At 43.4% G+C, this 14,271-nt stretch overlaps 1 protein-coding gene across 1 annotated transcript in view; it reads right to left on the bottom strand.

Moving 5' to 3' along the window:
* The window catches only part of myo1g (myosin IG), a 35,775-nt gene that overhangs the window by 2,337 nt on the left and 19,167 nt on the right, over nucleotides 1–14,271 (bottom strand). Inside the window, exons 21-23 of the mRNA XM_025065226.1 lie at nucleotides 12,819–12,923; nucleotides 11,336–11,449; nucleotides 8,267–8,424 (exon numbers count right to left, since the gene is read on the bottom strand). Coding sequence (XP_024920994.1) covers nucleotides 8,267–8,424; nucleotides 11,336–11,449; nucleotides 12,819–12,923 — 377 coding nt within the window. The remainder of the gene's footprint in view (nucleotides 1–8,266; nucleotides 8,425–11,335; nucleotides 11,450–12,818; nucleotides 12,924–14,271) is intronic.

Below are 14,271 nucleotides of genomic sequence, written 5' to 3'. Positions count from 1 at the left end.
GCCCGCGCACCGCCACCGGCGGCGCCGCCGCCGCCACCAGCGGCAGCAGCCCCTGCTGGTCCACTTCAGTCTGTTCCAACTACCAACCACCCACCTTGATTGACAACTTCCTTTTTCTGCCACCATCCTTCCTCTTTGTCACCCCCTCCTCCCCCCGTCACTCGTCTTTCGTTGTTTGTCGTAGATCTGTGTGATCTCTCTGAGCTTCTCCGACTCAGTGAATAAACAGCCCACAGACTGTCTGTTGTCTGCCAACCCACCCCAACGCTGCAGCCCAATAATTCATGGCTGCGGAGACTGAACTGCAGACAGATTTAGGCCACAGCAGCAGCAGCAGCAGCAGCAGAGAAAGGCATCTCATCACAACAAATGGAGAGTCTGTGTGTTTCTGACAGGATGTGCTCACACAGAGGCAGGTCTGTTCCAACTACCAACCACCCACCTTGATTGACAACTTCCTTTTTCTGCCACCATCCTTCCTCTTTGTCACCCCCTCCTCCCCCCGTCTTTGATCCAACACTCTGCTAATCTGATGTGAAAACATTTGTGCCTCTGGTGTCTGCGGCAGCGCAGCCACAGATCTGAACGCCACGCCGCATCACGGATGCTATTTGTGGGGAAAATCGCATCAACACCAGGGCTGTGCAGAAGTCGCTCCCAGGGAATAGAGAACCGTGTGGGATAAAAGACTGACAGCAGCAGCAGCAGCAGCAGCAGCAGCAGCAGCAGCAGCATCAGTCCTCTGGTTCTGGATTCTCTTTGATATCACTGCTTTGTTCCAGCTGGAGAACAGAAGCTCTTCTTTTCTTTTCTCTTCTTTTCTCAATGAAGTAAATGAGGAAACACGTCCTCCTGGTGGTGAATGACATCATCATAATGTGACACAGGTCACACAGGTCAAAAAGCAAACAGTCCGAGGCTGAGTGGGCCGCGGTCCTGATGGGACACGTTTGTGACCACAACATATTTATATGACTAGGTCACATGACCACATGTTGTTTTCTAATTGGTCTAATTTTGACTTCATATATTTCTATTAGGAGTGCATACACATACGTATGTTTTATGTGTAGGTAGATATATATTTACAGGCCATGTATATGTTTAAATGCATGATATATATATATAAAATATATATACATATATACACATATATACATACACACTGCTACTACTGACAACAGTCTTGTCTATAAGGTGTGATACGACGTCAACACAATTCCATTTGTGAACGTGTTTTTCTACATGATTTTCTTCACACCTCTGAACGCGGGGCGCCTCTCTCAGAGCGCCGACGTCAATCGGAGGTTTTATTTTTTTCTAACTGACTCACTGACCTAACTGTAGTTTTCCATTTGTCCAAGGCCACAGTGCCCCCTCTCTGCCGCCCTCCCACCTGTCGTTTTTCCAACCATCTTGACAGCCCCATGTCAATACCACCCGCCAATTTAACAGCCCCACCGCCCATCGAAATTAGCACTTCACCGCTGCCTGGCAACTATTACTGGGGCAACATCAGCATCAGCATCATCTGAGAGGCAGGAGCGACGTAGGCTGAGGCCACTTAGGGTCTTTGGGTGTGAAGTCGTCGGGCGAGGAAACAGATTGGACCTCGGGGTTGGTTTTCCATTATGGCGCTGATCGTCATAATTAGCATCATCATCATCAGAGACGGGCTCCCCAGGGGAGCATTCTGGGAAAACTTAGTCACACGGTAGCAACAGCAACAGCAGGAGTGAGGCACGGGGCGAGGATTTTTATAAACGTTGGAGAAGAGCGTTGATGATGCAGCGTTAACACTGAATCATTGATGTGCATCATTAGCCGCGCTGAGGCTTCATCAATATTTTAGTTAGCGCTGAATAATTTCCGAGGACGTTTGACCACAACAGGAAGTTAACTCGTGTTTATTACGACTATTTTCGTGCTGTAAAATTAACGCACGGTAATGTGTGGTGTTATTAGCTTCACATGTACACCGTGGCTAACTTTTAGCTGCTTGCACAAAAATGTAGCATTTCCTATTTTACATTTTTAAAATGCTTTCTTCAATCGAATGGAATAGAACACACAGAGGAGTTTAACCAAAAAAATAATTAAGTTACTGTGTCACACTGTCGTGAAGGGAATTAATTTGTTTCACTCGGAGGTCGTCGTTTCAGAGGCGGCGCACGTGCGCGGCTCTCGTCTACAAAGGGCTCCTTTGACGGGAGTCAGGAGCCGACCCCGGTGCAGGATGTGTGAAGCTCCGACAGAAAGTCCCAGAGACTCCGACACAGTCAGGATGTCTTCATGAGAACCAGTGGTGCCACAGGCCACGGCTTTGATGTGAATGTGTGGGAATGAAAATATGACTGGTCTCATCGCACTGTTGGATCCTTTTAAAGCGCGCATGCACACACACACACACAAATGCGTATTTAGGCAGAAACTATGTCAAAGGTCAGGGCAGAAAATTAACTTGTTAAAAAATGTGTTCGAGAAACAGTTTGGAATTCCTCCATGTCCATTTACAACAGGAGCTGTGAGAATATTTGACTTAATAAATTTAGCCATTTCTATGCTATCTTTTAGCTGCTTTGCTAATCAATATTTTTATTCCCCCATTGTTGCTACATCTCTGGTCAACTTTTAGTCAGGACAGACAGTCTGTATATTTGACTAATTTAACCAATTTGGTCAACATTAAACTTTAGCATTTTAGCCGTTGTCTTTGTTTTTAGCTTCACTTCAGCCTTTATCTGAATTCGTTTATAACCGTACAGACTTCTGTGCAGAGACGATGGTCATTAAACTATGGACGTCATCCGTTCTTTTTCTGCCCAAACTTCAGGTCATTAAATCACAGGCTGTAATTTAATTTTTGGCTGCTGATCAGTGACCACCTCCTATTCAGCAAATGCAAAAATGCTAATGCTAATAGTGACTGAATAGGAAGAAAAACTTCTTCTACATTTTTAAATTAACGTGTATTCATTAATGGAGACGTTGCGTTCAGTGGTTGCGGCTCCACAGGTTGAAGGACGCCAGGAGACGACACTGAGCTGGCCTCTAATGAAGATCACATGGTCTCTTCGCCGCAGTCGTTTATTGAGCGTTACAGAAACAGTCGGTATAATGTGCCGGCAGCTAAAATACCATCTGGAGAGACACTACAGGTTTTTATTGGCCACTTCCTCTTGTTAATACGAGTCCTGTCTCAATGGGCCTCTTTGTGAAGCGTCTAAATGTAGCATCTCAGGAGACACAGACGCTGCTGTTGTCGCCGCGTGGCCCTGTTTACATGCAGCACAGAACTCATCAACTGATTAGATTACAAACATCTTCCTGCAGCCCCCCCCCGACCCCCCTCCCTCCAGCTAGAGTTTTAGATTTATGACAATTTTCTTTGTATTTCATGCAGTATATTTCACTGTCAGTTAAACCTCCCGACCTCCCTGACCTTGGACAAGGTTTCTGAACTGAACACAACTGCCTTGAATTTCGGAGTAAATCCCATGTCACTCAAAGGTTAACATGGAACCACAGACACATGTCTGACCCCAAGTTCATTTTTTGTCAGTACTGACCCAGAAAGTACAGTAGAACCACGGTTGTTTTTATGCAGCGCAGATAAAAAAAACAAGTTATTAGCACAAACATCTGAAAGAGTAAAAATAATCCAGTAAAACAGTCCTGGTGGTGGAACACAAGTGATGCACTTTATGACATGCTTTAAAAAAAATTAACCATGGGCAGCAATTGGCCCCCAGGCCAGAGTTTGGAGATACCTGAGCTAAGGTATTAAAGGTTTGATTGTTAGTGATTTCCAGGCCAGGTTATGATAATATCAATCATTTTTTTAATTAGTCTAATCTGTGACATTATCAATATTTTTAGATGAAAACACAGTAGACGTTTCAGTGATTTTTTTAACTCTTTTCAGGTGTTTTTTACTCCATGTTTATCTTAACTCAAGTAATTTTTTTCCTTTTTTTATGTCAATGTTGTTGATCCCCTGAAGCTTTCTTCCTGACAGACCTGCCTCTGGTGTGTGTACGTGTGTGTACGTGTGTGTGCTGAGGTTGAATTATTAATACCCCAGTGCCAGTGGTCACATGCCACCAATTATAAAAAGTCTGTTGATGCAGACGAGCTGTAAATCAACAGACAGATTCAGGCTGGACGCTGGGGTTTTAATGGGAATCAGTGAACCACGTGAACCCACCACCAGAGGCAGCAGCAGCAGCAGCAGCAGCAGCAGCAGCAGCAGCAGCAGCAGACTTTTGGGAAATAGAAGTAAATAGGTCAGGTCTTCAACAAACACACAAGTTACTGTGCGTCCACCGCAGGTTCAAAGCTGTTTCTATGGCTACGAGTCACAAGATCACAAACACCATCCACCTGTTCTGGTTCTTCTTCTTCTTCTCTGCATCAAAGCAAAGAAAGAAACAGATGAAGAGTGAGCCGGAGGTCCAGCTGCTGCTGCTGCTGCTCTGGACAGCAGGACAGTCAGCCACACATCGAGGACAGCCACTCAGGGACGCCAAAAAGAGGTACGAAGAAGAAGGAGGAGGAGGAGGAAGGAGGAAAGGATATTTCAGGCTGTGGATGACGACTTTCACGACCTAAAAAGTGAATTTAGAACACAGACGGACCGTATTCACCTCGGCCTGCAGCCGCAGACAAACTGTTGATGACCAACAAGGTCGAACAGAAAAGTTCTCTGTGAGAGTGTGTGTGTGTGTGTGTGTGTGTGGTTGCCCCCTTTTTGAGACTTCATTAAAGCCACATCAGAAGTCTGCATCAACATATGCTTGGAGGTTAATTAAATCATGCCTCTTTTTTTTTTTCCCGGCAGTGACCCAGATGATGGGATGATATTCATGCAGGTATTTAAAAAGAAGATGAAGGAAAAATCTGGGTGAAGACGTCGAGGAAAAGATGGAGCTAAAAGGCTAAAGGTTAGCCCAACACGGCTGACTGCAGAGAGATATGACAAAGGTTTAAAAAATGAAAACAAAAATCTTAGCTTCGAATGATATCTTAAATTAAGCTAAAGAAATGAGGTAAAATACTTGAGCAAAAAGCTAAAAGGATAATAAGGTTAAAGGTTTAAAAAAATGAAAACAAAAAACATAGCTTCGAATGATAGCTTAAAATGAGCTAAAGAAATGAGGTAAAATACATTAGCAAAAAGCTAAAAGGATAATAAGGTTTAATCATCGCCTGTGGAAGTGGCTGAATGTTTGAAGGTTTGTCATTTCCACTGTTGCCAATCAAGGTGAGGAGGCAATGAGGCATGGACCGAGGTCAAAGGTTAGATGAGGTTTGAGAGGAAGTGTTGGTGAGAAGAGGACGGAGAACAGACTGGACAAAGGATGTTAGAGACGGAGGAGTTCACTCTTGAATGACCAGGAGGACGGATAAATGAATCACCTCCTCAGACCGACTCCTCAGACCGACTCCTCAGACCGACTCCTCAGACCGACTCCTTCTCAGACTCGACCCTAACTCATGCCTTCACTCCCCCAGCTGTCTCAGCAGATGGTCCATGAGACCCTCTACCCCCCGTCCCCGTCCTCCCTGCTCCACACACACACACATACCGACACACACACTCGTTCATGCCAACAGCCGTGCAGATTCAGGTGACAGGAAGAGAACGTAAACAGAGACGGGGTTGACGGGGACGAACGTGCGCTTACAGGAAAAAGAGACAGAGTTAGCAGTGGAACGTGTTCTGTCGAGGGAACGGGAGACAAAGGTGACAGTGGCACGACGCCGACGTCGCAGCTCTGGACTCAAACCTTCATCCCCCCCCGGGTTTCTGCACGGCTGCGTCCAGACTGACGGAGGATGTGTTTGACTGAAGGTGAGAGTCTGGACAGAAACTGATCTGTGAGTCTCATCCCTCAGGTCTGAGAAAAACCATATCTGTGGAACAGGTCTGGTCTCAGTCTGACTGGACGTTTGGAGAATTTTCTAGATTTATATGATTTATCTGTCTGAAATAATAACAATAGCAGCTGGAATATTAAAATATTAAAAAACGTTTTTGGAGGGTAACGTGAATTAGGTACACTTAAGCTTCAGTGTTTCTGTAGCCACTCTCAGCCCCTGTTGGCTGAGAGTGGTACTGCAGCTCAATCAGCAGTGAAGAATAAGTCTTACACTTTCTGGTGCAGCACAAACCTGAACTCGAAAAAGGATGTTGGTTCTCTATTGACGTCCACGTTGAAGCATTGAATGTTTTTTGGCGTGAGCGGCCACTAGGGGCCGCACCGCGGCGGCCACATCCTCGTCTTATTTACGATCTCAGGATTGAGATATAAGTGTGTGACCGATCTGGGAACTTCCTACAAGGAGTTCACACACTCGCTCGGCTCAGCCCCTTGACATTGTCTTGTGAGTCTCCCTTAAAGGAGTAACTGGGTGGGGGGGGTCAGGACCCTCCCCCCCCTCGCTGCGTTCAGCGCAGATGGTGGCACAAAGACAGGCGGAGAGCGGAAACTGACTCCTGATGGTGCACTCTGCTCTGTGACGGCCGTCGTCACACACACACACACACACACACACACACACGGGGCTCACTGATCTACGCAGCTGCTACAGAGCCCCCCCCATTACGCCCCCCCAACATATAGACACACTAAGAGAAATAACACAGACCAAAAGTCCAACAGTCGTAAAATCCTCAGAATCCTCACCAGGGATCTGGAATCCAATCAGTCTGAAGACCCATAAAAAAAAAACAACACACACACACAGACACACTGTCTGCCGTTTGTCTGCCAGGTCACGGGGAAAAACAAACAAACCTGGGAATTAATTTTACCGTATTGTTCTCCGTTAACACAAGATTTCTCATTTCCAAAATAGTGTTTTTTTGTCCACTTCCCTCATGTTGAACACCGTTGTTAACATAAATGCAACACAGTTCATAGATACAGCCGACAAAGTCATTCATAAAGTCCAGAATTATCTTTTTGTTTTGTTTTTTCAGGATTTGTAGTGGGAATAATCAGAGATACTTCCTATTATTTAGGAAAGATTTCAAGTTTTCCACAGAGAATTAGAGGCAGAAGTAGTGGCTAAATGGAAGAAATCAAACTGTTTTCGTTAATATAAAATAATTAGAGGCAGTAGTAGTGGCTAAATTGGAAAAAAAAAATCAAACTGTTTTCGTTAATATAAAATTTGTAATCTAATCTAATGTAATCTAGGAAGATTAGGAAGGAGCCCCAGAGACGAGGATTTCAACAGTCAGTAAATGTTCAGATCACAGCAGGTCCAGTTTGGCACAAACACACAAAGCTGCTCGGCTCATTATTGACAGGACTTGGATCATTAACGCCTCAGGAGGCCGTTCCTGACGGCATCGCAGCACGTCCGACTTACGACAACACACCCACGCTCACCAAAAAATCACCGCGGCCACACGGAGGAGCCTGTCGCGTGTGAAAAGAAATCGCGGGTCGTCCCAGTCACAGGGCGCCGGCAGGAGACGGGAGTGGGTGGAAGTGAATCAGATTTGTAAACGCCGACGACACAAAACAGGTTGAGGCCGATGAATGCGATAAATGTCAGCGCGACTGATTCACTTCACGGCGTTTATTCAGAGCAGGGAGCGGCGCCGACAACTATGACAGTGATAAATGCCATGGATATGATTGGTCAGGTTGTTGATGCTGCCTTAATAACCTGGTCTTCACTGAGGGCTGGAGCCACGACAATGAGTCCAACACTCAAAACAAAGGAAACTTTCTGCTAGAAATTATTTTTTGATTTAATGATTTTGGTTAAAAATATTTTGATTAGTCTAAACCAGAGATTCCCAAAGTGTGGTGTGTGGACCCCTGAGACAGTGTTCAGCTGTAGTGGTCAGACAGTCATCAAGAAATTAGAAAGACAAACACCAGGGGTCAATAACTATATTCGTTGGAGGGTCAGAATTTTCTGGACCGACACCTTGTGGTCCAGACATAGAAATCACATTTTTGTCTAACATTATTATTTTATGTCTATTTTTGCAATGCAGTCGAAGGCCAGATTGGACGTTTCAGCGGGCCAGATTTGGCCCACAGGCCGCCAGTTGATTGCGACTGACAGGCAATAGAGGGTAGAAAGTGAAGCGCCCGTTAAAGTACCAGGATGTCAGGGGAGGGCAGTAAAAAAAATACCACGATGAGCACTCAAAACAGCACATGACAAACTCTGTGATGGTTTGGGGCTGCATTTTAAAGGTGAGAATTGAACCCCTGGGTGTAGTTCAGGTGGTACTTACCGCATGAAGTGGTCCACCAGCGCTCCCACCAGCTCCCCCACTCGGTCCTGGTTGGGGCACAGCTGACCTCGCTGCAGGCACAGCAGGACATCGTCCTGAGAGGACGTGTGTAGCGCCACCATCTGGTCGACTCCGTTGGTTAAACTCAGTCCAGTAAACTAGGGGCAAGAAAAATAAAATATTTAACAGCAGCTAAATATTTAGCATCATGGCTAATATTTAGCTATTGTTAAATTGTAAGTCATTTTCACAGTTCATATTTAATTTAACAACTTTAACAAATTTTCTGTTTTCTAATTTTATCGATTTTTTTAACCTGAATTTGTTGAAATTTTTATCAATCTAATTAAATTAATTTTCTAATTTAACCTGAAAAAAGACACTGTATTATTATATTATATTTTAATGTTAGATTGTACTGGTTTTGTTTCCGTTTTTTCCTGTAAATCAGCCCAACCTAAACCCCCCGGAGCAGCCTGTACATCCAGAGACAGAGACATTAAACCGTCCATACAGTAGGTACAGTTCCAGTGAAAATTAATTTGTCTGAAAAGGTCAGGGATTATCACGTCAATGTACAGTATAATACGACTGAATCTAATACAGAAAAAAAAAAACAAATCATGTGAATGAAGTCAGAGGATTATTTCTGTTCACTGTGTGAAGGATGAAGAGGAGGGGCGGGGGTCTGCCAATGGTACACGTGTGGTGCAGTGAACGGAAAATCATGAATTGTGACCCAGTTGGAATCAATGTGACTGAGAAAAAAAAAGAGACACGGAGAAAGGAGGAGACCACAGAAGGAGGTGAGAGAGGAGTCAAAGTGGAGGAGTCAAACTACCAACCTCCACCTCACACAGGTTGTTTTGGATTTTTCCCCCCACTAATTTCAGAAGAAAAATCAAAGTTGTATCTTTTTTTATGGTTTTGGTCAGTGTGCAGCATTTTAATAAAATGAATCAATGTATAAAATATATAACAACAAAAGCTAAGTTCCCTCGCTCCGACCTGGAGCAGGTTCTGTTTTCCTGGGTCAGAGCAGCACAGACTAACGACAGCAGCTATCTTTACCTCCTCCACTGCTGCTTAATGATAGCTCTCCGCCTCACGGCCAGTACTCAAGATTTTTCTTCCTCCTTCTATAAAGCCGGGGCTGGACCCCCCCGACCTCCCACCGTGCTGACTCACAGAACTGGTCACTGTTTTTTTTTTATCGGACAGAATTTTCAGCTTCTCTCTTTTTTCCTACATCAAACCTATGAACGCCACGATGAAGCAGCGATTTGACGTCGACCTGGGAGGGTCATCTTAAATAAACCTGTCATCTCCCGTCTTCTCTCTGGGCCTCCTGAGATCTCTGCTCCACTTTCTCAGATTAGGGGGAATTAAACAGTGACACGGTTTCCCCTGGTGGAAGAATAGCTGCGGGTCACTCATGGTCACTCTGCTGCACAACCGCAGCGTCACATGACCAACAGACAAAGGCCTTAAATACAGTAAAAAAAAATAATATTTTTTTTAAATCTTGTTCTTTCACTGATAACGAACATTTGAATTTTCCTGCATGAATGTTGGTCTGAGAGATATTAAATAATTTGGTACTGCACCAGGAAGGAGTCCTTAAAAGGACAGATGCAATACTTTTTGTACATATTACATTATTTAAATCCCTCAAATTGTGATTAATAAATCGTTTTATATTTTTAGTACAAAGCGTTAACTTTCCTCATGTTGTTTAGCCAAGATGGCAAAACAACATGAGGTCTCTGGTCAACTAATGGGCCAAAAATATAATTAGGATGATATAATTAGGATGATAATGAAGTGCTATCTATCTATCTGATGTCATGCTGAACTTTTAGCACCCCCTGTCTTCAGACACAGTCATACGTCATTAATTAGGTCCATGTTGATTATAGGCTGCATGATGAAGTCTTACTGATTTGGATTTGATTTTTAGGTTTTTTTACAGTAGGTTAAACAAATATAAATGTAATTTAATTCCCAGAATAACCACATACTTGGTGCCTGCAGGGGGCAGCCTGTAGCAGTAGAGTGGAGGATCAATAAATTTCATTATATTATTTATTATTTTTTACAAATTCGAAAAATAAAGTTCAATATATTATTTATTATTTTTTACAAATTCCGGTCTAAACTCACCAAATTGAAAAATGTTTTTTTCCCCTCTGTTCCTGACAAAGTGGAGTAAATCGTTTTATTTGTATCTGTTTGAAGGAAGAGACAAAGGAAAGTCTGATGGAGACCAGCTGGTACGGAGGGTCAGACGGTCAGAAGTGCATTAAGAACAGCTGTTAGAAGGTGAAGCTCCTACAGAATGTTGTGATGTTTATACTGTACGTCGACGACACTCTGCTTCTTGACGACATTAACTTTTTCCATTGTTTGACCTCAGTTCCTGATTCATCGTCAACATTTGAGGTGACGCTTTTGTTGTTGGATGAAGTAACATTTACCCGTCAGTCTATAATTCATGAAGTTGCTGAAGGATTCATTAGACAGCGAGACAAATTTAAACTTTTTACAGTCTTACTGTTTTTTTTTTCATTCCAACTTAGATCGCCTGTAGAAATCCCAAATTATTGAAGGGAAATGTAGATCATCCTACTATCTGCTAGAGCAAGTGCATATGTTTTTTTTTGTTTCCTCCAATCTGGCTGTTTATCTTTTAATGGGTTTTTATTTCTTTGGGTCATACCATATCTCTGTTCCTGAGAAGTTTGTCAGCAAAATTCTTTGAAATTTTGCTGACAAACTAGATTAAAAAAAACACCCCAGTGGTAAAAAAGAAAAGTAGCACTGTCAAGAAAAAAAAAAATTGCTTGGTAAGCAGCGAAACCTACAGTAAGAGGCCAAAAAGTTGTGAACCTTCAAGAAGGATGAACGAACCTGAAGAAAGTCAAAAGTTAAACGTCAAAGAAGAAGAAAAAGATAGAAAGAACGAAGACACCGTGAAGATGGAGAGTCAGGACTAAAACACTGCAGTGGTGGTTGGTGTGTTATTGCAGTTTTTTTTATTTTTATAAATGCTCCTGTGTGATTACTCACAGCGTCCAGAGGCAGCTTCTTCAGAACCTTGTACTGTTTCCTGGGCTCCAGTTTGTAGACGAACTTGTCAGTGACGAGGAGGCCGCGGTCTGTGCTTCTGTTGAATCTGTTCACCTGAGAGACAAGGGACAGGAGCAGAGGGAGACCATAAGACTCTCTCTGTGTGTGTCTGTGTGTGTGTTCTTTTCATTTCTTTTTTAAGAGCCTTGTTTGGCTGCTGGAGTGAGGATCTGGGTTATCGCCGCTCTCCTCGTGGAGCGGCGGCGTGAAAAAGGGAAACAACAGAGACGAGACTAAAACGTCCCGGTGTTTCTGTCACTGTTACAGGCTGCTGTGTTTCCTCAGATACACTGAGGCTGGGGCTCTACCCTGACTGTTGGAGGAGCTGCTCCTGTTCAGTCACTGATAAGGAAACACAGCCGTTCTGATCCACAACAGAGGACGAAGAAAGGAAATTCAAAGGGATGCCAGATCTGACGGTGCGAGAATACCTGTAAGTCTAAGATATTAATTCACAGTCTTTTTAAATGACATTTGGTTTATGACAATAGGTTCATTATTAAATCTGCTGAGGTCAAGCCCATATATTTGAGACATATTTAAAAAAAAATCTGCCACTAAATAACACTGATGTTTGGACTGTTTGATGTTTTGTAACAGGTGGAACAAACAGTCAAATAAAAGCTAGAAGTTCCAGGAATAAAAAAAGGAACAAAAAGTTAATTATAGTAAGCTAGTCAGCTGAGTAGCTAACAGCTAAAATCTAAACTAGACAAGCAGTTAGAAAAGAAATTTGTCAGCTGTCAAATTAAAGTTGCTACTGAAATTGCATTTGTTCATTTTAAATAGTTGGCGTAAACCAGATGATGGGATAAGTGTAGCCAACTTGTGTCTCAAAGTTAGAGTAAAGTTAGCCTAAAGTAGCCAAAATCATGCACAGAAATACCTTGGCTTTGCTAATGCTAGGAAATTATCTCAAAGTTAGCCCAGAAAACAATTTGTTACATGTTAGCCACGGGGCTTAAAAGTTGGTCTTTATTGGAAAGAATTATTCGAATTTGAGTTCAAAAGTGTTACTTATCGTGTCCACAAGCAGTAAAATATGTAGGAGAAAATCAACCTGTCCAAGTACCACAACATGGCCACAAACCAGACTTTGGACCAACAGGTCTACAACGGGCCAAGGTTCATTGTGAGGTCATGAGTTGCAGCTAATTAAATATGTAACATAAAACTAAAGTTAAAAACGTCGGCTGCTTCAGTTTCCTTCAGAGTTAATCCTTTGATTTTTCTTGTATTATTTCTGTCAGCGAGGGTTTTTTTTTCACAGTTGGCATGAAAAGGAAAAGCCCGTTCAAAAGAGGAACGGTGAAAAACATCCCACAGCCAGAAGAAACCGACAAAGAGGAGGAACTCCTCGTGGCGATAGAAGACATTTTCTTTTTTTTTTTTTTAACTGCCTTTTTCCCCCCACGGACTTTACCTTCCTGCAGAATCCAGAGAAGAGAATCTGACTGAACTGGTCTTTGTTCCTCAGCTCCTTGGAGGCTTGGACGAAGCCCGCGCTGGTCTGAGGGCAGTCTCGTACCTGCAGACACAATGGAAGAGAGCTCCATTACTGCAGAGCCGTCAGCTGCAGCTCGGATTCTGACGGAGCAAATCTGCTCGGAAAACTCTGCATGACCTCAACTGGGTTTCAGTCCCTTTTTTTTATCTCTTTAATTCCATAAGCAGAAGATCAAAGCTGCAGGCCTGGAGCTGCTGATACCAGACACGGTGTTTGACATGAGGGAGCAGGGCGGATGACACCGGAGCTAAATGAGAGTGATGAGAAATGGAGTCACGGTGAAGCTGAAGGATGAAATTTAACACCGTGTTACAGTGTGAGGGCCATAATAATGTCTTAAATCATCGACGGCAGCTTCTGCTCACACACATGTAGGAGCACCATGAAACACACCGTGATGATGAAGGACTTTTGACTTCTCAGACACAGACCTGTGGTCAGTACAGTGGGTGGAGGCACAAGGTTTAAGACTCCATCAACTTTCCAACTGTCTACATAGAAAGGCTGGAAACACAAATATGTTTTCCTAGAAGCAACAACAGAATTTTGAAGAAAATAAAATAGTTCAATATTTGAATCCTGAAGTAATCCAGGAGGAGGCGCTGTAATGCATTTAGGGGCTGCTTTAAAGCAAAAATGTACCATATTATCTGTACTAGACTTCAGTCAATAAGATGAAATCGAATGTATTTATTATGTATTTATATAACTTTTTTGCACTGTATTTGAAGTTTAAAATCTATGCTAGCCTATTGCTCTTATTTTAGCCAGTGGTCCTCATACTGGGGGGCGCACCCTCCTCGGTGAGCATAGACGTATTGTGATGGGATCAGTCAAGCAGGGCAAATACTTTTTAAAAAAAGTTTTATTATTTTCTTTAAATGGCCATTGATGAATTTAATTTGTCAGTCAGTGAGAATTAAAGTTCAGTTCTGAAGGACTTACAGCAGCATGTGTGTCAACGTAGTTCCTTCAACAACGGGGGGTGGGGGGAGTGTTAGCTTTGAGCTAATATTTCAAAAATTCTATGCATTTCTTGGCTGTTTAACCCTGGGCCTCTGCTAATTTCTGACCCAGTTTTCTCCTTCTGATGTCTCTCCTCCTCCTCCTCGGCTCCTTCCCCCTCAGTCACTTGATCCTAAAACGTACGTGACACTCACAACAGAGCATGTGCTGCGTTACATCGACTTTATCTGTAGCTCTTTGTGGCGTTAACGACAATCACGTGAAGCTAAAGACCTTAAATCAGGCCAGGAGTGAGTCACGGCCCGTGTGACCAACTAACTTAAAGGAGGGTGACCGGGGACTGGACACCGCTACCCATCAACCCCCCACGCCTGAGCCCACCACTGCCCCCTGGAGGCTCACC

Source organism: Cynoglossus semilaevis, chromosome 18 (genome assembly GCF_000523025.1).
Source record: "Cynoglossus semilaevis isolate Cse_v1.0 chromosome 18, Cse_v1.0, whole genome shotgun sequence".
NCBI lineage: Eukaryota > Metazoa > Chordata > Actinopteri > Pleuronectiformes > Cynoglossidae > Cynoglossus > Cynoglossus semilaevis.
The sequence above is the reverse complement of the archived record's forward strand: the minus strand, read 5'-3'. Positions and strand labels throughout refer to the sequence as shown.